Genomic DNA, 22,780 nt, shown 5'->3' with positions numbered 1-22,780 from the left:
GAGATACTTTACTTGTATCAACCAAAAGCAAAAGAATGCTTAATTTATTAAAAAAGAATGGAACATTTGCTTCTTGTATCATACATATATATGTTTCTGTCACAAATCAAGAAAATGGGAGTTGTTAATTATAGGAAAAACCTTCCTTCACAAATTAAGGCATGGCTTCTGGAGCAGGAAAATCAGCAGCATTCATCCTCCAAGTACTCAACGTCTTCCTCTACTTCCTCGTCCTCTCCATTGCATCATGGGCGGTCAACCATGGGATCGAGAGATCCCATGAGATGGGTACCGTTTCGCTAGGAGGGGCAAATGCCCCTCTTGCCATTCTATATTTGTACACATTTTTTTAAAATTTGTGAAAATTATTAAAAATTTTCTTTAGCTATTGCCGAATTGATGCCTAAAAAGTAGCGGAGCACCTACTAATATTTTTTTCTGCGTCCGTGTCCAGCATCTGTGTTGTCTCCTCCAGCTAGGATATTTCCAATATACTATCCAATTGGGAATTTGGTTACTGGATTTGTGGTGATTTTCTCTCTCATAGCTGGGGTTGTGGGATTCACAACCTCCATTCTTGGAATCAACAATGTCTTGAAATGGAATGCTCCAAATCTACATGCAGCTGCTGCTTCCTCTCTTATTTCTTTGCTCCTTACTTTGCTAGCAATGGGGTATTTTGCTATCTTCACTTCTTCTTCTTCTTTCATTTTTCGTGATTGATAAGATAGATAATCGACTAATTTTATTTCTACTATTAGGACTTCTTCAATATCATATTTTTATGGGATAAAATCAAGCAAAATTAGCTCAAATGATAGGAGTTGTCACACTTGGGATAATTTTAAACTCCAATCATCTAAAATAAACAAGGAATTAATCTATATTTTTTCCATTTGGATTTTCATTTATAGTACTAAGCTTTTAACCTGACTCATATACTATTTTATTTTGTATATTTGAATAATACTGTAAGTGAAAGAAAGTAACATTTGTGTTGCAGGTTTGCATGCAAAGAGATTGATATAGGCTGGACAGGGTCAAACCTAGTAAGTACAAAACCCATTTCATGATTGATACCAACAAATGAAGCAAATGGCACAGAATGACTCTCTCTCCTGTAAGTTGTATCAAACACAATTGCATCGCCAAACTGAGCACATGAAAATCTAGATCGTGCATCAGCCCAGAAAAGGTTCATGCCTTTACCCGCCCGCATTTCCACCGCATAAAAAAACCCTGTTTCTTTAGCTTGCTGAGACTGAAAATACTCAAACAGCACACCGCACCAATCATTATCAATCCTACTCTCTCTCTGTCTCGTTTGACTAGGCTGAGGCCACCATCTGTTTCAACCAAATCCAAATTCTCCAACACGCTACTACCTTCCTCTCTGCACCCTTTTGGTGCAACATCCACTGTTCTATTAGGATCCAATGGGATGCCAAGTGCATGGTTGTGTTCCATCTGAAGACGATCAACCACCCAACCTCCCGCTTCATGTCTTTGTATTCTCATGTATGCTCCGCAACCAACTCTAGAATTGGAACACACAAATCTTCGAGATGTAATCGAGCCATCATGTTTAGAGCGGAATAATTGACCTATCCTGATTCTGAACCCCGTGTTAGTTGCATATGCGTAGTAAAATTTGTATGCATCATTGGCAGAATTAAACTCAAGACCTGTAGAAGGTTGGGTGATGGGGTACGTACTAAACAAGCCCAATAGCAGTGACGGCCCATCAGCCCAAAGCCCAAGGAAGAGTATCAGTTCGGCATTACCAAAGAGTTCGGCCCCAGCCTACAGCTCGGTAAAAGCCAACCAATCAGTTCGGCATTACCAAAGAGTTCGGCCCCAGCCTACAGCTCGGTAAAAGCCGACCAATCAAGCTCTACTCTCAGATCGGCAAAAGCTGCTCGGCAATAGTTCAGAAGTTCGGTCTCAGTATTCGACCGAACTGGGAGATAGTGGACTCATGCAGAACCTCCACGACCTCCACTACACGATCTATTTAGTGGTGTCAACTCATGCAGGATAGCGGACCAAACAAAGAGATAGTGGACCCATGCAGGATCTCATGACCTCCACGACATCCACTACCTAGTTAGTGGTGATGCAAGCCACGACCTAGTTAGTGGTGATGCAAGCCACGATCTTAGTTCAATGTATAAATAGAACTTAGATCAGATAGAAGAGGGTGCTCTAGACATCAAATATCATATAGCAAGTCTGTATTTGTAAGCTGGTAAACCAGATCAAGCAATACAATCTTGCCCTCCTTTCTTCCCGTGGACGTAGATTTACCTCAGTAAATCGAACCACGTAATTCCTTGTGTCGTGATCTATATTCATTACCTGCATTCACTACCATCAAAAATTCGCCCAACCATCACTGGCGCCGTCTGTGGGAAACAGAGAACCAAATTTGTGATAAAGCGAGTTTTTGATCCTCTTCCACCAAAAAAATGCATACCAGATCACGTAACACCCATAATACCGTTCGTGATAACCATGAGGAAGCTAGTCCAGCCCGCAGGTCTGGAAAACAGCCTCGGGAGAAATCTACTTCCAGTTCTCACGGAGAAGGAACAAACCGCTCAAAGACTCATCGCACCGAGTCTTCCCAGCAGCCCGATTTGAACGAAGCTGTCAAGTTGTTTTTGGCCGAGAAGCAGGAAGAGTTCTTAATTTTCCTGCAAAAGGGCCAAAAGCCGGAGACGAGAACGGTGGATTCTCCCTCCTCATCCAGACATGAAAGTCACTACCGCAGTAGTGCCGTGTCTTCCAGGAAGAAGAATCCTCAACCCCGACATGTTCCTGTTCCTCCTCGGTACCGGAATCACAGGAGAACTCCATCTCCTCCATACCGAAGAGATGTCGGGTTCGCCATGTACGGAGCATTGAAGACTCCGTTCTCGGACGATATCACCCGAACTCCCTTACCACAGAACTACCGAACTCCGTCAATGACTTATGACGGGTTAGTGAATCCCCATGACTTCCTGGGACGCTATCAGTATAACATGGTGAACCAGGGTCTCAATGAGGTCCATATGTGCAAGCTGTTTCCCGAGCTGCTTATCGGGAACGCAAGAAGGTGGTTCGATAGCCTCCCCCAAGGCAGCATTAGATCTTACCGAGATCTAATGGATGCTTTCCACAGGAGGTTCTTTCAGAAAGCGGAAGCCCGAATCACTTCGGCTCAGCTGCTTTCTACGCGTCAAGGTCGCGACGAAAAGATCAGCGACTTTATGACGAGGTTCCACAAGGAATGCCTACAAGTAGATGATCTCAATGATCTACTTGTCATTTCGGCATTCCAAAATGGAATCCTGCCCGGAGCTCTCTACAGAAAGCTCGTGGAATGCAGTCCGCAAACAGCTCAAGAGATGTGGGACATTGCGGACCAGTTTTCTCGTGCCGATGAGGCAGACCGTCGAAAACGGTCTTTAGACAGCTCATCTAGAGAAGACAAAAAGAAGCCCGATCATAGCGATCAGAGGCTTCCTCGCCGAACTCCCTCCCCACTAAAGGAGGGATAACGGTCATCCGAGGTGATCAAAAAAGAGCAAGAGTGTTTGCAGATTGCGCTTCAAAGTGCCGAGCAATCAGATCGGCACCATCAAGCATAGCAATCACAGCAGCCGGAGTCAGAGGCAGGCGAAATGACCGAAGTCACACCGGAGCCGAACTCGATGGTGTACGGCACTGAAGCCGTGATTCCGGTTGAGATCGGCATACTCAGTCCCCGAACTCTAAATTTCTCTTCAGAAATGAATGATGACGGACTGAGAGCCGAACTAGATCTGGCCGAAGAAAGAAGAGAATTGGCCTGCATAAAAGCAGCCAAGTACAAGGAGCAAGTAGCCCGGTATTATAACAAAAGGGTGAAAAAGCTGCAATTTCAAGTGGGAGATCTCGTCTTGAGAAACAACGAAGTAAGCCGAGCAGAAAAGCTGGGCAAACTCGAACCCACATGGGAAGGTCCATATCGGGTGTCAGAAGTCCTCGGCAAAGGGTCTTATAAATTGACTCACATGTCAGGAGAACAAGCACCCCGAACATGGTACATTTCCAACCTCAAGAAGTTCCATTTGTAAGAGACAGTCCGGTCAGTCAGTCTTGTGTCTAGTTCGGTCCTAGGGGTATGTGCTTTCTTTGTTTTTTACTTGTTTTTCATGTTTGTCTATGTGCGTTTTGTCTGTCTATGTGCGTGTCGTCTCTTACAAATGTTACTGAGGTATCTTGTTCTTCGAAGGCTGATCCCCCTTTTTAGAACATATATAAGCCAACGATTGTGAGTCCAAGCTTCTAAGGAGGATACAAGACCACAATTCAGCTTAAGAAACAAGCAGTTCGTCTGAAACGAACTGCAACAAAGGGAAAGTCCGATCCACGCGATAAAACTCGCCGAATTAGGACAAGGGAAAGTCCGATCCACGCGATAAAACTCGCCGAATTAGGACAAGGGAAAGTCCGATCCAAGCGATAAAACTCGCCAAATTAGGACACAAGCTTAGTCCGGTCAAAGAAATTTACTTCATAAGACCAAAGACGAGTCCGGTCAAAGAAGTTTACTTCATAAGACCAAAGACGAATCCGGTCAAAGAAGTTTATTTCATAAGACCGAGGACCAAGTCCGGTCAAAGAAGTTTACTTCATAAGACCAAAGACGAGTCCGGTCAAAGAAGCTTACTTCATAAGACCGAGGACGAGTCCGGTCAAAGAAGTTTACTTCATAAGACCGAGGACGAGCACGATGAAATTTTTTCGCTGAGCTGTAAATACGCAGTGATAGAAGCGAAATGAAGATTTCATTTATTAAAACTTGTTCGGCATACAACTCCGCTGCCCTACGAGAAGGCGTTACGCTATTACAAAGGACTATTCTACTGTCCCTGGTTGCTAAAGTTGAGCCATCTATTCACAAAATCCTCGTGAAGCCGAGTTCGGGCGTTCTCGGCAGCTGAAGAATAAGCAGGTCGACGAGGTGCTCTAATCGACCTACCGCCTCTTCCCTGAGCCCGGGAAGCTCTAGCACCTCGGCGGTGAAGAGTCTCTTCACGAAGCATTTGTTGATCTTGCTCACTCATAATCACAGCTCCTCTACGAACTTCAGTCCGTCCTTGTCTTGACGTTTCCGGTTGCTCCTGAGTCCGTTCTCGTCTTGACGTTTCCGGCTGTTCCTGAGTTCGTTGCTGACTTGGAGTAGGGTTTTGAGCAAGTGAATCAGGGGTTTGAGCTGGAGTGCGACCATCTGTTGGCAGGAAATGCCTAAGGAATCTCTCGATTGAGGGACGCCGGGAAAGAATGATGTCGTACCGAGAAGCCCAGCGCCGCAATGATTTCACAACTTGTTGGCAAGCCGAGCTCTCCAGCGCATTGTTCCTCCGGAGTACATGATATTCCTCCCACAGTTCGTCAACTCGTTCCTGAACTTCAGAGATGGTCATTCCCCCGCGCCTGCTGATGAAATCCTCATACGCAGTCCTCTCAGCGACGGCAGTGTTCAGCTCGGCCTCCAGATCTTTCTTTTCGGACTCTAAGTCCTTATTGTCGGCCTCCAGCTTCACTAAACAAGCCAAGAGTTCGTCATTCTTCATCTGGTCAGCTATGGCTTTTTTCTCAGCTTCGTCTAAAGCGGAAGAGTACAGCCGTTTCCAGTGAAGTACCTCCAGCTCCTTAAGAGTTAAGAATACAAAGCTGCTATGTCAGTTCGGCATTTCATTTTACCGAGCAGGTAGTAAACCACAACAGGAGTAAAAGAGAGTACGAAAAGCTATACGAAGACACAAGTGCAGAAAGAAGAATTTTTTCATTCATAAGAAAAAAATTTTTTTTTTACACAAGGGCTTCAAGGCCATTTTACAACAAGGAAGAAACTAAACTAAGAGAAGGGAGACGAAATCATACTCCGCCAGCTTCGTCTCCGGCTCCTCGGTGAGGTTCAGCTTCCTTCTCCTTGTCTGCCTCAGCTTCAGCCTCGGCCTCCCTGCTCCCCCCAGCCTGCTCGGTGCCCCCATCACCGATCAGCAGCACCTCTTGCTCGGTCTGCCTGTCTCCGGTCTGCTGATCAAGCTGCTCGGTTTCACCCTCTCCGTGGAAAATTGGAGCGGGTGAAACTGGCCCTAAGGAGGCAAAGATAGCCTCCATATTCTCATCCCGGTCAGCTCGGCAACTACGAACTCGGTCAGCAGAAAGCAGGACCGAGGACGAAGCAAGCTCCTCAAGGAGCGGCAGACTCTGGAGACGAGCTGCTATCTCTCGGCCGTACAGCGGCAGGACGACTTCGGGCCCCTGCTCGGCATTATCGGTCATCAGTTTCAGCAGATCACCGACAAAGGCCGAAAATTGATTGCTCAGAAAGAGTTTCTCCGCGAAAGCACGGAGAACCTCCCCTTGGGCAACCACGGCGGCAGCATCCCTCCGTTTCGTCTGCTCTCGCTGGATGACGAGCTGGTTTTTGGCAAACTGGGCTTCATCCTGGGCCGAGATCCTAGCAGCTCGGGCCTTCTCAAAGTCTGCCTTAGCCTGTTCGGCCTGGTGACGAGCAGCCGCTAACTTCCTCTGCATCTCAGCATAATCGTTGGATGCTTTGGAGAGTTCAACGGCGACGAGCTTGGAGAGCATATCGTTCCTCTGAAAATGGAAAAAGGAAAAAGTCAACCGAGGGGCCACACAAAATACAGAAAAAAAAGCAAGGCAAGAAAATCAAGAAGAGAATTCACCTCGGCGAAGTCCGTGGGCCATAAAAAGGGCTCACAGATATGTTCCGAAGGAGGTGCCAAGACCACGTCTTTCTCCGGCGCTCTTGGGGGCTTCTGGGTCTTCCCCTTCCTACTTGCCGAAGTCGACTCCGGCTTCTTTGGATCCGAAGAGGTCTTTTGCCTCTTCGGATTCTTCTCGGCATCAGACGCCGAGCTGCTGGTTTTCGGCCTCTCCGGTTCCTTAGATTCGGAGGATTTGCGACCGAACTTGTTTAGCAAGTTCACTGCCAAAAAGCAAGAAAACAAGGTTAGTTTTCGTCGTCAAGGCAGTAATGCATAAAAAAGAAATCCTCACCCTCAGCCTCTTCGTCCGAAGACGAGGAGTCGAACACGAAGTCGCCCTTGACGAGCTCAGACTCCAGGTACTGCTTCCTAATCATAGGAATCTTATTGAGCTCGCCCTCGAGCTCGTCCAACGGTTCTAACCGAGGATGAGGAATCACGGACTTCGGCCCTCTCCAGGGAAAGCCCGGAGCCGCTGTCCTATTATAAAAAAAGAAACGATGTTGCCACTTTGGCCACTTGGTTTTGCAGAAGGCCCTAAAAGGCTGTAAAGGGATCAAGTAAAACCAAGATCCTTTTCTCTTAAACTGGAAAAAATTAAGGATTGCCCTCAGAGACAGATCCTTGTCTAGCCTACGCAGTTCGGCAGCAAAGGCCGATAAGTGCCTCCAAGAGTTCGGAGTCACCTGACCTAAAGGGAGTTGAAAAAAATCTAGCAGCTCTACAAAGGCAGGGGGAAGAGGGAAACGAAGCCCGCATTCCAAGCCGGCTTCGTAAACGGTGGCGTAACCCTCCGGCGGCGAGTCAGCCCTATGAAGGTCGTCGGGAATCGCAACCTTCCCCCCAGGAAAAAAATATTTTTCGTGTAGGGATATCACAGTATCCTTACTCAAGATGCTGTGAAAATACTCTACGGTCTTCTCCCCGGATTCTTTCCGGCTAGAAGACCCCTTATCCCCTTTCCTACCGCTACCTGACTCAGAAGAAGAAGAAGAAGACATAGTTCTTACTCTTTGAAAGTTTGAAGAAATTCTGAAGAAATTCTTGAAAGCGGAAGGAAATTTTTACGCAAAAGAGAGAGATTGCAGAAGAAGCAATAGCAAAAGTGTTCAACTGATGAAGAAAGGACGTATTTATCAGATTCGGAGAAGATTTCAAAATCATCGCACCGTTTCGAATCCCACCTTTTCAGGATTCAACGGCCGGATTTTACTGTCGCATTTAATGCAGTCACGCGCAAGGCACGTCCCCTGACGTCAGCCTCCCCCGTACCTTTATCCAGAATGCCGAAGTGACTCGCTTCGCCGAAGTGATTCACTTCGCTTTTCGGGGGGGGTAGTGATGGGGTACGTACTAAACAAGCCCAATAGCAGTGACGGCCCATCAGCCCAAAGCCCAAGGAAGAGTATCAGTTCGGCATTACCAAAGAGTTCGGCCCCAGCCTACAGCTCGGTAAAAGCCAACCAATCAGTTCGGCATTACCAAAGAGTTCGGCCCCAGCCTACAGCTCGGTAAAAGCCGACCAATCAAGCTCTACTCTCAGATCGGCAAAAGCTGCTCGGCAATAGTTCAGAAGTTCGGTCTCAGTATTCGACCGAACTGGGAGATAGTGGACTCATGCAGAACCTCCACGACCTCCACTACACGATCTATTTAGTGGTGTCAACTCATGCAGGATAGCGGACCAAACAAAGAGATAGTGGACCCATGCAGGATCTCATGACCTCCACGACATCCACTACCTAGTTAGTGGTGATGCAAGCCACGACCTAGTTAGTGGTGATGCAAGCCACGATCTTAGTTCAATGTATAAATAGAACTTAGATCAAATAGAAGAGGGTGCTCTAGACATCAAATATCATATAGTAAGTCTGTATTTGTAAGCTGGTAAACCAGATCAAGCAATACAATCTTGCCCTCCTTTCTTCCCGTGGACGTAGATTTACCTCAGTAAATCGAACCACGTAATTCCTTGTGTCGTGATCTATATTCATTACCTGCATTCACTACCATCAAAAATTCGCCCAACCATCATTGGGTTCACCCGAGGGCCCATTAACTGTGTTCATCTCTTCCTTTTTGGGACGCTTAGTATCTCCTACAGCAAAGCAGATGGACTATCATCTTCATGTGATCTAATTCCCGTCCGACTAGCCCCACCTATTGATGATGTTGGAGTCGGAAAAACTTTCCTCTGTATCCGAGGACATATTTCTTCTGAGGCTTCAATTTCATGGTTATGTTCCTTCTTTATATTGGCAACAACCCACTTACCAGAGTCCACTTTTTGCACTCTTATGAAAGCAGGACAACCAGTTCTAAGGGGTGTCTGAAATCCCTCCTTTGCGCACACAAATCTTCGGGAAATTGCAGAACCATCTACTCTTGATCTATACAGCTGCCCAATCCTTGTTTTAAAACCCGCCTGAGTTGCATACATACTGTAAAACTCCTGTGCCTCTTCAGCTGTATTGAATTCCAATCCCACATATGGTTCCATATTAGATTCTTCTTCATTTTCCTGGTGACCATTGCTTTTGCCAACCATTTAAGCTGATGGATGCAAACGAGTCGGAGTTTAAAGATCCATCCAAACTGCCTAGGTTTCTACACTTAGTTTAGTTGATGGTAGTTTGTTTATTGATTTTCAACAGTTTGAAATATTAACGAAGATAAAGAGAAACAAGTGGAGTTTCTGGTGGAACTTGTCTCATTCCTGAAAGTTGATTTTGATTCCCGTAGTGTGTGATTCTGTGACTGGTTTGATGATCTACACTTATTAATTTCAATTCTCTTTATAATTATAATAATAATAATAATAATAATAATAATAATAATAATAATAATAATACTTCGCTAAAAAGATCGATAAATGGGCATACGAAGAGATTCGGTCCGGTTTGCTCATATAAACCGCCACTATGTTGAGCCGCCTTGAATCAGTGCAATCGGCCAGTTGGACCGGTTGAACCGCAAATCGGAAACCGGAACCCAATACCTCTTGTCAAATTAGTAACACCTTTACCACTCCACCACAATACTTTGAGTGATATAACATGAACATTAACTAAATTTATATATTAAATGTGATAAATTTTTATTTACACAAACTTATACGGAGTCGGATCCTCTGCAGTGGGGAGGAATCACGGCACCATGCTGTGCAAAGAAACGACGCCGCTTTACTCTTTTTTATTGCTTTTTTCCTTCCTTTTTTACATTTTTATTTCTAGTAGTTGTATGTATTTTAGTATACTAATAAAAGACGCGGCATGGCCTGCATCCTTTTTTTTATGTGTTTCTTTTCTTCCTTTTTTTATATTTCTATTTGTTTGATAATTAAAATTTCAAATAGTTTTTTTTATTATATTTTTGTAAAGAAGCAAAAGTTAGTTTAAATAATAATATCTGCATAATACTAGAACAGTAGTATTTTGTTAGGATTATACATGTCTAAAGTATTTAATTTTAATCAACAATTTCACAACATTTATTTACTCCCTTCGTCCACTAATAAGCGTCATATTTTGCTATTTTCGTCTGTCCACTAATAAAAGTCTCATTTACTTTTTACCATTTCTAATATTGGACCCACGTTCCACTAACTTTATTTCACATATATATCATTATAAAACTAAGTATGACCCACCTTACATTAACATTTTTCCACCCACATTCAATTGTACGGAGTATCCCTGTCATGTCAAATATGGACTTGTAATCGTGGACGGAGGAAGTATAATAGAGAAATGCAAGTTTGCAAAATACTAGTTTTTCTAAATATAACAAAAAATAGTAATCTAAATTTTAAATTTAATAAATTAAAATCATAGCAAATAGTAATTTTTAAAAATTCTTTGGTTCTAACATGTGGACTTCTACTTCTATTGGTTTAACAACTTTATTTATTCTCTAAAGAGCTATAACCAATTTAAATTAATTGTTTCTAAAAAAATATAGTCATTTCTTTCCTAAATTAATTAATTAGCTGAACAATTACAATTTGAAACATATATACTTAAAAAAGGAAGATTGGACCCCTAATTCTATTATATAATTTCAGTCCTAATTCCATTAGTTAGTTTAGTTTTTTGGCGTATTAAAAAAATTATAGTATTATGCAGATATTATTAAACTAAGTTATGATTCTTTGTTACAAATATAATAAAAACTAATTAAAAATTTTAATAATCAAAGAAATAGAAATATAAAAAAAGAAAAAGAAAAAAAAACATATAAAACATAGCGGCGTCTAATAACTTTTATTAGTATACACCAAAGTAGTACTCGTATACACTACTACAAGAAACTAAATGTGAAAAAAGGTAATAATAACAAAGAGTAAAGCAGCGCCGTTTCTTTGCACAGCACGGTGCTGTGATTCTTCCCCACTGTAGAGGATCCAATCCCAACTTATACTCCAAATTTAATAATTATTAATTACATTATATATAACTATATTTATCGTTCACTAAATTTTATTATTATTATTTATATATAATCAATTATACATAAGGTTTAATATTTTTTATATATTATTAATTGCATTTTGTTACTATACGTTATGATTGCTTCAAATAAAACATATTTTGAAAAAAAAATGAACTTTATTTATTTTTATCATAAAATATCAATAAAACTTTAGTATATTTAAAATATACTTTATTATGAAAAATATTCGTATAAATTTAGTATTCATTATATTTTACTGTTCTTTGTATAATATATTTATATATAGGGTCATGTTATGTTGATTTTTGGGCCTAGTTGAGAACTAAGATGCATTTTCAGCCATCGATTCACAATTTTCGCGCGATATCAACTACGGAGACATTATATTAACTAGGGGGCATAATTGTCATTTTCACGTGATGCCAACTACGATGTCAACGACAAATGTTATTTATGTCAACTATTATGTCAACAACAATACTTTGCAAATAATTAATGTCAACAACAAATATTTTCATGTTAATGACCTATATTATTTATGTCAATAACAATGTTTTAGTTGACATTATATGTATGTAATTAACATGGATTCACATTGAATGCATAGTTGACATTAGTTGTGATGACCTATATTATTTATGTCAATAACAACATTTTAGTTGACATGTAATTAACATGGATTCATATTGAATGCATAGTTGACACTTGACATAAGTTGTGATGACCCCCTTTACGGAGTCCATCAATAGCCGGAAACCATTGCACAATTCCCCAAGCAATCGGTCGCCGCCTAGCTTCTCCGCCATCAGAGGCAAGAAATCATGGAAATTAGGTTGATCGATCGAGGCCATTGAACTCAAATTCAATTAATTGGAATGAAGATATGTGATGGTGGTATGAGGAAGGAGTTAATATATGATGAGGGAAGAGAATTGAAAGACATGGTAAATGGGGAGGGAGGCAGGGTTTCGTAGAAGGAGAATGGGCAGACAGCTAATTTACAGAGAAGAAAAGGTCAATTGATAATACTCAACCCAACCCACCCCCTCCAGGGGGCGTGGAAACAGATTTCTTCTCTTCAATTTTCGATCTCTGACATCTCCTCGACGAATCCCCATCAATCTCGTTGCGACTGCGTTTCGATAAGGATACCGAGCCTTTGCGGATCGGCTGCATCGTGTAAATGGAAGGGAGTCGTTTCGAATCGGCTACGGATTCCAATTCGTTACCTCTTGAGGCCGATTTAGGATTGAATTTGGGGTCTGGCATTGGGGATTTCAGATTTTATAGGGTTTGGCGATTTTCAGCTTCGTCGGAGAAGGAGTCAGCCTCGGTTTCGTCGTCGGAAGAATCTGGATAGGAAGATTGGAGATCTGAATCGTCCCCTTCCTGCAATTACCATTCTGCTTTTTATAATTAATTAATTTAAATATATTTTTCATGAATCAAATTCTGAATTAGGCCAAAAAAATTGATCACAACTGTTTCTATATAATTATACATAATGTTTAATGTGTTTTAGTTATAAATTATTAATTACATTTATCATTCATTATTTTTATATATTATATATTTAATTATATATGCTTATAATAATATTTCGGTTCGATCAGTAGTTCGACCCTTGAATCGGTTGAACCAGTTTGCTTCACCGATTTACCGATTTTTAAAACATTGTTAATATTGTATTACTAGTAATTTAACCCTCATTTAACGCGTCAACGTCAACAAACCGACGACCGAGCTTATATAAATAGGTGCATCGCATCCCATTTCCAACCACGAGATATTTCTAGAGAGAGAGACGGAGGAGAATTATCCGACCGTCGTCCCCACCACCACCACCCCCACCCCCAGATCTGAAAGATGCACGCCTACGCCAGCGTCCGCACCGCTGATGACGTCAAGGTTGGAGACATCGACATTGAGTCCGGGGAACGCCTCTACCCTGGAATCGGCCACGGCGAGAATCAGCTGCGATGGGGATTCATACGCAAGGTCTACGGCATACTGGCGGCGCAGATCCTCGTGACAACCGCATTCACCGCCGCGACGGTTCTCTACGTGCCGATCAACGACCTCCTTCGCGAGAATTCTGGCTTCCTTCTTTTCCTCGTCTTCACACCCTTTATCTGTGAGTGCGGTCGATTTTAATTACGCAAGTACTGATTCGTTCCGTGGCGATTGATTATTTTTGTGCGGTGTTTGTGAATTGATTATGTTTGTGATTTCAATTTTAAACTCTTATGAATACACCTCGTATTCAACAAACTTTTGTTCCTATCGAATCAAATTAATAGCTCAAGGGCGGCTCGCATAATTGTAGGTATAAATTTCCAGATCTGCAGCTGATTTATAGGTGCATATGTAGATATCATCTGAATTTTGCCATACCTTTTGGTCTGTCTGATCAATTGAGTATATATGATGTATAATTGTATATGATGTGGCTTGTATTAAAATTTTTTATTATTGCCCTAATTATGGAATATTAGATTATACACAGTAAAAAGTAATGGTTTGCCCTGCACCTGTGGGACAAATCATGATTTTCTGTACCAATGTTCAGTTTGCTGGTTTTTTGAAGTTTGGTAGAATGTGTAAGGAGTTAACATAATGTTTAGTTGAGAATTCGGATTGGCTCAACTAAACATTAGGTTGCACTTGAGAGTATCTTGATACATACTACGTTACAAAGTGTTAGCTATGCATATTTTGTTGCTAACAGACATTTAATTTGTATGTCAGTGTTGTGGCCACTCTACATCTATAGGCAGAAGCATCCTTTGAACATGGTGTTCCTCGGGCTCTTCACCGCTTCCATGAGTCTAACTGTTGGAGTGAGCTGCGCTAACACTGAAGGTTAGTAACTTACCATTAATCCAAGTTCGAGATAGGGTGTTTTGTTTGTCTAATTGTTTTCCCTCTTCTGCCATCATATACAGGAAGATTAGTGCTCGAAGCCTTGATATTGACATCGGCTGTAGTTTCAGCGCTGACCGGCTACACCTTCTGGGCTGCTAAGAAAGGAAAAGACTTCAGCTTTCTGGGACCAATCTTGTTTACTAGCCTTTTCATCCTGGTCTTGACTGGCTTTATCCAGGTACTCTTTCTCTCTCCGTCTTTCTCTCCATTCATATCTTGGATTAGCTGTTTAACTCTATTCTACTGTGGTAAATGCAGATGGTATACCCACTGGGATCTACCACTATGGCTGTCTACAGCGCCATCAGTGCCATAATCTTCTCAGGATACATTGTCTATGACACCGATAACCTGATCAAGCGCTTCACATACGACGAGTACATCTGGGCGTCAGTCACCCTTTACCTCGACGTTCTCAACTTGTTCCTTACCATTCTGCGGATGCTAAAACAAGACAACTGAGGCCACGGTCTAATTACCTACTGCCTCGACCGAGTTATGTGTTTTAGATAAAAGTGTTTTGCTTTTGTTGAATTGGAAACTATGAAAATGGTAACATTGCTGCACTTGTGTATATGTGGTCATATTACAGATTGGTTGTCTACTCGAACAAAATATTGCCCCAACTTGAATGTGTGAATAAGGTGTTAACAATTTCTCTACCCCTCTATTTTTTATTCCTCAGAAATTTATGAAGCAAATAATGTACTCCATCAGAATACACTTATTAGCAAATTTATGGAGTATTACTGGATAAATTGTACAATTATTAGCAATTTATAGCTTCAACAAATACTAGTACATAGGGTTAAATCGGTTAATGACTGAATTTGATCTTTAATAATCATTAATTAGGTTATCTATTTTATTCCATTTTTCTATACAATGCTCACAATCTTTACAGATTATATTAAATTAATCAATTGTTTTTATATAATTTTTTTTAAATAATAAAAATAAAAGATTATTATTATTGATTAATCTATATTAGTCCTGCTTCTACGGGAAAAAGCATATAGGAGTATCAATAATATGCGTATCCACAATTCCTGAATATTTTGTTCATTGGATCATTTTCTTTCACTTATCTGAGAATATTATTTTCCTACGCATAATTTATTTTGACAAAAATACCATATGTTTCCGACGCGACTTGCCACGATTGCAGATTGCTAGAGTAAAATTTCAACAATCAGTTGAGGCTAGAGTAACTATTACGGGGTCCTGCCTCTTTAGAAAATACACAGCCATCAATAAATTAAATCTAGAATTTATGTATTAATATTCCATAAAATATTGTCCACATTCACCTATTCATTTTAAGTAACTGGACCACATATTCAACTACTTCATTATACTTATATTCTAAAACTAATATATAAAAGGTGAGACATACACTCTACTAACTTTTTCCATTCAATTTCCCTCACGTGTCTTAAAACTCATGCCGATCAAATATGGACATTATTTCATGAACGATAGGAATATTAGTTATAGAGCATTCTAGAAAATATGCTTCTTCATCGACCAATTATAAATAGAACATGTTTTAGTGAAGTTAAAAAAATTATACATAAGTCATATACTATCTTTGTTCTAATATCTAATCCTAAACTGAGCGTTGAGAAATTATGCTAGACATGCAAATTAATACTAATAAATTGAAAGAACTTATTGAAATTACTCAATTAATTGTTCTAATATCTAATCCAAATTGAGTGTTGAAAAATTATGCTAGACAATGCAAATTAATACTAATAAATAGAAGGAATTTATTGAAATTACTCAATTTATGTGCATGTGAAACCAATCAATACTTGTTTGAATCATGTTCGGTGAATGGACTTTGAACAAGTATGAATGTGAAGAAACATTTAATTTTATGAAAATTAAAGAAAAACTGGTGTAAATTTGATGCAACCGATACCTAATTCGAAGTTGGAATAGGCAGAATTCGAGACATGTGTTTCGGTTTGTGTTTATGATTTTGAGTTTTGGATGAGGTTGATTTTGTTTGGCACTTGGAAACATATTTCACTAAAACTTATGGATATCGAAAAATCAAGTGGATTTATATAAATGTAAAATGAATTATTACATGTAACAATTATAGTGGATTAAGATGGATGGTAGAACTCACACGTGTCGTTTAGCCCTTGCGTCGGGCATCATGTACCGTGGTCGTGTGCCCGATCAGCCTAGTCACTCCATGCATTCTATACACCAATAGCAATCATTTTCTCTGCATCGTCCTTCTGTCGTAGCTCTATCCAGATGATAAGCAATCATTATATCTAGGTTTACACTAAAACACTTTTTCAATTTTAGGTTTTTAATTTGATTCAAGGTTTTGTAATTTTTGTTAATCATGAGCAGTTGTTATCAGGTTTTTACCGTATTATCAAGTTCTAACCGTATTTAGGTCGTGTTGTTATAGTGTCGTATCATGTACTTGTTATTATCATGTCGTGTTGACCCAAGGTGGTTCGTGTCGTGTTCGGGTTTGAGGGTGGCAAGCTGGGTTCGTGTTCGAGTTCAGAATTTTCTTAACATGTCGTGTTCGTGATTGTCCTTATTAGATCGGATCGTTAACAAATTGACCCGATAACGATCCAACACGCACGATTTGTCACCCCTAATTTTAATGCACATCATAAGTTAGGAAACTCTCACCATATTTAACAAATGCTACTATATCGGCTCATCACATTTTCATAGTATGGACATCATCTTTGCACCACTTTTTCTCTTCTCTCATTTACCTTTGCTATTTTTTTCATTTTCTCACTTACTCAAAATCAAGCTTAAAACTTATGTCGTTTATAAATGAAATTATTTTTATATAAGACTTGTTATTATTTATAAATAACTTTTTTTGTAATTAATTTAATTAAATTGAAACAAATACTACTATATATAAAGTATACCTAGTACAAAACAAACATATATCGATATATTGAAAAAGGAGTTACGATATTTAAATCTAATGCGGCAGTAAAAAATAAGATAGTTATTGACGTGATAAGAATATGACCAAAGTGGGAGAATATTGGAGGTTGTGACAGAAAATAAGCTTATATTAACTGTCACTGAAATAAGCCTCTAGAGAAGTTGTTCACACATTTCTTCAATAACTTTGCAACTTTTAACTCGTTGCTTGTATTACAAAACAAACAAAGAAAAGAGTAGTAAAAGAAAATAAAAAAAAATATGTAAATTATGGACAAACATCAGTAGAGCAAGTCCCACTCGCAATGGTTGTGATAACTGATACAATAAACTTACATGTCACTGACTTCGGTTCCGACAGCCGAAAGAAAAAATAAATGTAAGGTTATAAAACATTGCTCTTCGTACAGCCACGCAGCATCTGACGCCTCTTTGGGTTCTACACGAAGAGCGCTCTAATAGATATTAGGGTTCTCAGTTTCATCGCTTCTCACTTTGTTCGTAAATCCTCTACTGCATTGTGATTCACTTTACATATGGTTTAGGAGATGCTAGCTTCTAAAACAAGGATACCATGATCACAAGTTAAAGAAACTCAGAGCACGGAGATGGTTAGAGCGTGAAGCTGTACCTAAGATCAGATTTCTGTAAGCCGATGCACTCTATCGATTTCCTTGATTATTAGCTCCTTTTCCTCTTCAAACTGATCATCTTCAGCACCTGCAATGACCCAAACATATTCGATGAATTGAGGAACACACGTCTTAACCAAGACCAAATGCTTGTTTTTAGCCTTGGGCTGAGGCCTGAGGATAGTCAAGAGAAGTTGGAAACGAAATAAAACCTTTGCCAGGAGACAGATTTTGAAGCAGTGCTAAAAGCTTTTCGTGGTTTTTCGCCAGGATAAGTTTTATGTCTCGGGGTTTGTTTGGGTTAGCCACAAATACCTGCAGATGAAATCAGAAATTGAAAGGAATCTTCTATTAGCCAAAATGAACAACCCCAGGCAAGAACCGAGAATGAGTAGAATACACTCACTCCAGCCCACCAAGAGAGCAGAAGTGTGGTTAATACCAGAGCAACAAGCTCTGATTGTTTTATGATAAGAAAGCACTTTAGAATTGACCGAGTGAGCATCAAGAACTTTATATTCCATTCGATACTCGGCATGTTAGGCAGACAAATTTCCCTTCCACTCACATTAAAAAAAGAAACAATTGAACTTATAAGAGCATTGTGGGACCAAAACGTCTCAGGGATTCGGTGGGTTCATATTTACCACTAATTATATGTCAAACCCCAAAAATGTATTAAATCCATCTTAGATAAGAAAAACTAGAAGGAACCTATCTCATACTCCTATCTGCTTCTCAAGATAAAAAAAATGTACTTTTCGAACAGAGTAAACTCTATATATGTGAGAGTATAACGTTTAATTGCCTTGAAAATATGAAATGCAGATAGTTGGATATTTTTGCTGGAATCCTGCAAAAGAAAGATCTCATTAGAAAAAAATGCAGATCATATTTCTATTTAATTTTTTCCAACATATTATTGTCTTCTAATCCGATAAAGCAAAAAAATTACAGATATATTTCTATTTTAATTTTCTCCAACATGTTATTGTCTTGTTATCCAACTTAAGAAGCATGCACTGCATAAAAAAAGGGTTGTCATAAAGAATGAGGTAGCAATCTATCCGCATAAGTATTGGTACTTGATAAGACTCACTGGACATGTGGACAGAATTTGAACTTGCATAGATTGCACAATGAGATAAATATACAATATCAACCCAAAATGGAATCAAAGTCTGTGTGAGTAATACCTCGTTGGTTCATAGCATATTCCACAAAACAGAATCAAGAACGCATATTTCAAAATGTTATACTCATGCTGGAAGATATAGGCTCCCTTTATTTTTGAAAATCATAGGCAACGGTGAAAAAAATCAGATCGCATTCTTCCATGACACAATAAGTCCAACCCATTGATATATAAACAAAAATTTCAAAAACAGCCTGAGATTAAGAAGACAAGGAATTGAATGATACCTTCAGCAGTGTCATCATGATTTTTAAGTGACGAACCTCACCAATGTAGCGTTTCATTATATGAGTACTTGGAGATTCCAGAAGAAAATCGGACAGGAGCTGAACTTCGTTAAACGTAAAATGTAAATGCAAAGCTAGTAATAGCAGAAAGAAGCCAGGTCAACATATGAAAAAACTGACCTTCAAAGATTGCCTTCTGGTCACGTAGTTAGCAGATGTCAGTAACTTTTCATATTGCTCAAAGAACTGACAATAAAAAATCATGTAGAATGATGAATTAGACGTTGGGAAATGGATATCAGAGTAGACGTATACAATTTTCATATTCTCAAGGGAAGAAAGGTAAGAAAGGTTTCACTTCAGTCCCAGCTTTTAGTTTTTACAATTTCCAGTGACCTTTACAAAGTTTAGGTTTTTTGTGGCAACAAAAAACAAGTTTGAATAAATGATAGTAGTATTAATTTGAAAATTACAACTTTCAATTTTTTTTCTTTTTATATTTTTAAAAGTTTCAAAATGAGAATATGTTTGGTTGGTTTATTTCCTATGAAGTTAATCACACTTTTCATATTACATGTAGGAGTCAGAGTCTACTTTAAACTGTGGTTGGATAAGCAGATTATAATTTGTGATGTGTCCCACAGAGATACCAAATTGAGAAATGATAAAAATAGTGTTGAAAAAATGTTCTCGCATGGTGTGACCTAAAAACATAAAATTGGTATTTTGAGTGAAAAGTGAGATGAAACAATGATTTCAGTTTTTACTAGTTAGAGTAGTATTAAGTGTATAACAGAAACTCGTAAAGAAGTTTGAAAATATTTTGTGCATAAAATGAACCATGCAACCTTACACTTCTTATTGGATCGAAATGGTGCAAGTCCAATAAGTGTTGATAGTAATGAGGAAGGACAAGATGTGTTTATCAGGTGTAACAAAGACAGAAACAGAGCAACACCTCGTTGTAGTGGGTAGTCAGGTATTCAGAAACTGCAGTTGGATGTTTAGTCATCAGATCCTGACAATGTTTATATCTAACTGTAAGTAACAGCTCAAAAGTACTTTAGATCCCAAATGGAAAAAGAATCAATAAACAAAATATCTACCTTAAATGTGGAGAAGGCATCAGAGGCAACATCAAAAGTAGGTAGCTCTATGAATTTGAAGAACAACTCAAAGCAGGGAGAATCCAGTATGTATCTGAAACAAGGGTGCCATAGAATTCTCTCAAATAGATGCAACATGAACGATCTTCTAGAAATCTTATTCCAACACATTCTCTTCCTTGTCATGCTAGAGAAAGGTCTTCTATAAGAATAGAAAAGCTTGGAATGGCAAGCATCTCTTACTTCGATAAAGTAGGGAATTTGATGCACTCTCTCAGCATATGTCCACAAGTCAGAGCAATTTCCTTGTTATCATAGCTGTCATAGTGCATATTGTCAAACAACACCTTGACATAACAAGACATGGCTAAAATGTACATACAGGAAAACAATTATTGTATAATAGCTAAAAAGGGAGAAAGGAATACAACCCCAAGGTGTGAACATATGCACGTACCAAACAACAAGGAAGTCAAGCAACTCTAGATGTTTCTCCATGTATTGTTCACAGCAATTTACAGAATCTACCTTTTGCTTTAGCAATATAGACCAACAATGCACTAAATTTTTCCTAGCCTGCATGGAGATTTACATATTTGTCAAGCTTAGGAATGAACAGATCTGCATGCATTTCTACACTGCTTTGTTGAATGGTACATAATGACTTACTTCCCATCCCAAAATGGGTAACTTGTGAAAAAGAAGAGAAATGACATCTTCATTACAGATTTCAAGAGCCAGCTGAGTAATTTGATCAGCACTTGGTTCTACTTCACCATCCCCAGATACCATAGTCCTCATTGTCATTATATTCTTCTCAACTTCTTCCATGCCCTGTGACGTGTCAGATATTAATAACATGACATACCAGCAATACAATGCCATGACAACAAGACAAATAAAACACTTGATAAAATAATTAAACACAACATCAGCCTCTATAGCTGCACTTATATCAAGATTAGAACTTCCATATGAACAATTTTCACTGGCATCCTCACAACATAACCAGATGCATGATTGTTAAATATGTCTTACTATGAGCGCAACAAACTAAGAGAAGATGGTACAGGTTGTTCTCTTTCTTCTACATCAGTATAGCACTAGTAGAAAATTAGAAATCTTCTTATTCTAAAAATAAAATAAAAATGGTATACACCTTCTTGCAAAATTAAAATGAAATCCGAATTCTTATCCTAAAACAAATAAAATGAAGATCAAATGCTCTCTTTTGTTCAATGGCACGATCACAAATTCCTCACGAATGCCTAAACAGTAAATCAGGAAAGGAAAAAAAAGTAGAAGAAGAAGAAGTTCATGCTGGTCCAAAATTGACTAAATTGACTTTTAATACTGCATTATCAGTCAAATTACCATCAACAGAAGACAAAAATTTTAACAAACCAATCACAAACAAAAAAAAATAGAACTAAGAAATCACAAATTATAAAATATATTGTGGAGCTTCAAGCACAGTTGTAACATGATTCTACCTTTTCTAGGGATTTGACTTCAGCTGCAGTAATGTTATCGATCGCCATGAGACTATCCTTTATCGCCTTCGCCAATTCCTGTGGTGTTTTATGCCTCGATTGCCTGAAGAACGAGAACGACATGATTCAGTGGAAATCACGAAATAATACTCCGATATCAACGAATTCTGATTGAATTTGGTGCGATCCCACAATTCGAATGAATTTGTTTCAAGGATTTTGTTTGTGGATTGGTTTGATGATTGAGCAACTGAAACTGTAAAAAATCCAAATGAAATCGCGTTATCGTTATCAACAAAAGCGCATTAATTAAACTGACGAGCTTGCCGCATCTGAAGTCAGTCGCTTTATTATTTTTCTTCGATTTTATTAAAGGCAGAGAGTAGTTGCATACATCACTCAAACAATATTTTTTTAATATTTTCAATTACTCAATATTAAAATATAGTTGATGCAAGAAATGATTGAACCAAATAATTTTGTTACTAATAAATTGAGAAAATTTATGGCTTAAATTTTAAATATTTTCTTATTTATTACTCGTGTCTTTTATTTAGGCGGAAAAACCGTCATCCCTTTTCACGGGTTTTTTCTATTTTTGTTCTAAAATAGAACTTAGATTCCTCGTTTATTCTAGCGTTTTTTTTTGTTCCGGATTTGGGAGAGACGCATGACCCTCATGCGTCTCTTTTTAATGAGACGCATGACGATCATGCGTCTTTTATAGAGACGCATGAGGGTCATGCGTCTCTATTTTTTTTCGTTTTTTTTTAACGACGCATGGAGGTCACGCGTCTTAGGTATAGACGCATCTCTCTCATGCGTCTGTTGTTTTTTAAAATATAATAGACGACGCATGAGCGTCATGAGCAAAGTGTACAAGAGACTATCTTCGAGGAAGAACAAGGGGATTGAACCGGCTAAGTACACTCCGTCGTCGTATAAGTAGCATGAAGAATGATGGTAGAATTGCTCGGATTGATTGAACTGTTTGGTGCTCAAATTCATGTTAATGTTTCTATGTTGAT

General features: G+C 39.1%; 3 protein-coding genes across 8 annotated transcripts; 2 read left to right on the top strand and 1 right to left on the bottom strand.

Annotated features, from left to right (window-relative positions):
- The first annotated feature begins 123 nt into the window (after positions 1-123).
- LOC121803992 (membrane protein PM19L-like) lies at positions 124-1,811 on the top strand. The gene is made up of 3 exons (XM_042203553.1): positions 124-288; positions 455-674; positions 1,004-1,811. Exons 1-3 carry the CDS (start codon positions 162-164, stop codon positions 1,071-1,073), a joined length of 417 nt encoding a protein of 138 aa, XP_042059487.1. The 5' UTR covers positions 124-161; the 3' UTR covers positions 1,074-1,811.
- Positions 1,812-13,010: 11,199 nt separating this feature from the next.
- On the top strand, positions 13,011-14,812 carry LOC121808358 (BI1-like protein). Its single transcript, XM_042208796.1, has 4 exons — positions 13,011-13,359; positions 13,974-14,087; positions 14,171-14,328; positions 14,409-14,812. The coding sequence occupies exons 1-4, from the start codon at positions 13,092-13,094 to the stop codon at positions 14,610-14,612; spliced, it is 744 nt and encodes a 247-aa protein (XP_042064730.1). The 5' UTR covers positions 13,011-13,091; the 3' UTR covers positions 14,613-14,812.
- A 2,394-nt stretch (positions 14,813-17,206) lies between these two features.
- Positions 17,207-22,078, bottom strand: LOC121808325 (calcium-binding protein 39-like). Of its 6 annotated transcripts, none has more exons than XM_042208770.1 (12): positions 21,753-22,078; positions 20,929-21,093; positions 20,717-20,835; positions 20,503-20,577; positions 20,260-20,353; positions 20,112-20,171; positions 19,334-19,399; positions 19,154-19,252; positions 18,540-18,584; positions 17,944-18,046; positions 17,731-17,819; positions 17,207-17,627 (listed from the first exon to the last, which is right to left on the bottom strand). In XM_042208770.1, exons 1-11 carry the CDS (start codon positions 21,873-21,875, stop codon positions 17,737-17,739), a joined length of 1,032 nt encoding a protein of 343 aa, XP_042064704.1. In that variant the 5' UTR covers positions 21,876-22,078; the 3' UTR covers positions 17,207-17,627; positions 17,731-17,736. The 6 variants fall into 6 exon arrangements, 5 of the variants coding, with proteins under 5 accessions (XP_042064704.1, XP_042064687.1, XP_042064697.1 ...); XM_042208753.1 differs by having other exon boundaries at positions 17,207-17,657; positions 21,753-22,077; XM_042208763.1 differs by having other exon boundaries at positions 17,207-17,612; positions 21,753-22,077.
- Positions 22,079-22,780: the final 702 nt, after the last annotated feature.

The sequence above is a fragment of the Salvia splendens genome, chromosome 1 (genome assembly GCF_004379255.2).
Source record: "Salvia splendens isolate huo1 chromosome 1, SspV2, whole genome shotgun sequence".
In the NCBI taxonomy this organism is placed as follows: Eukaryota; Viridiplantae; Streptophyta; class Magnoliopsida; order Lamiales; family Lamiaceae; genus Salvia; species Salvia splendens.
The sequence above is the reverse complement of the archived record's forward strand: the minus strand, read 5'-3'. Positions and strand labels throughout refer to the sequence as shown.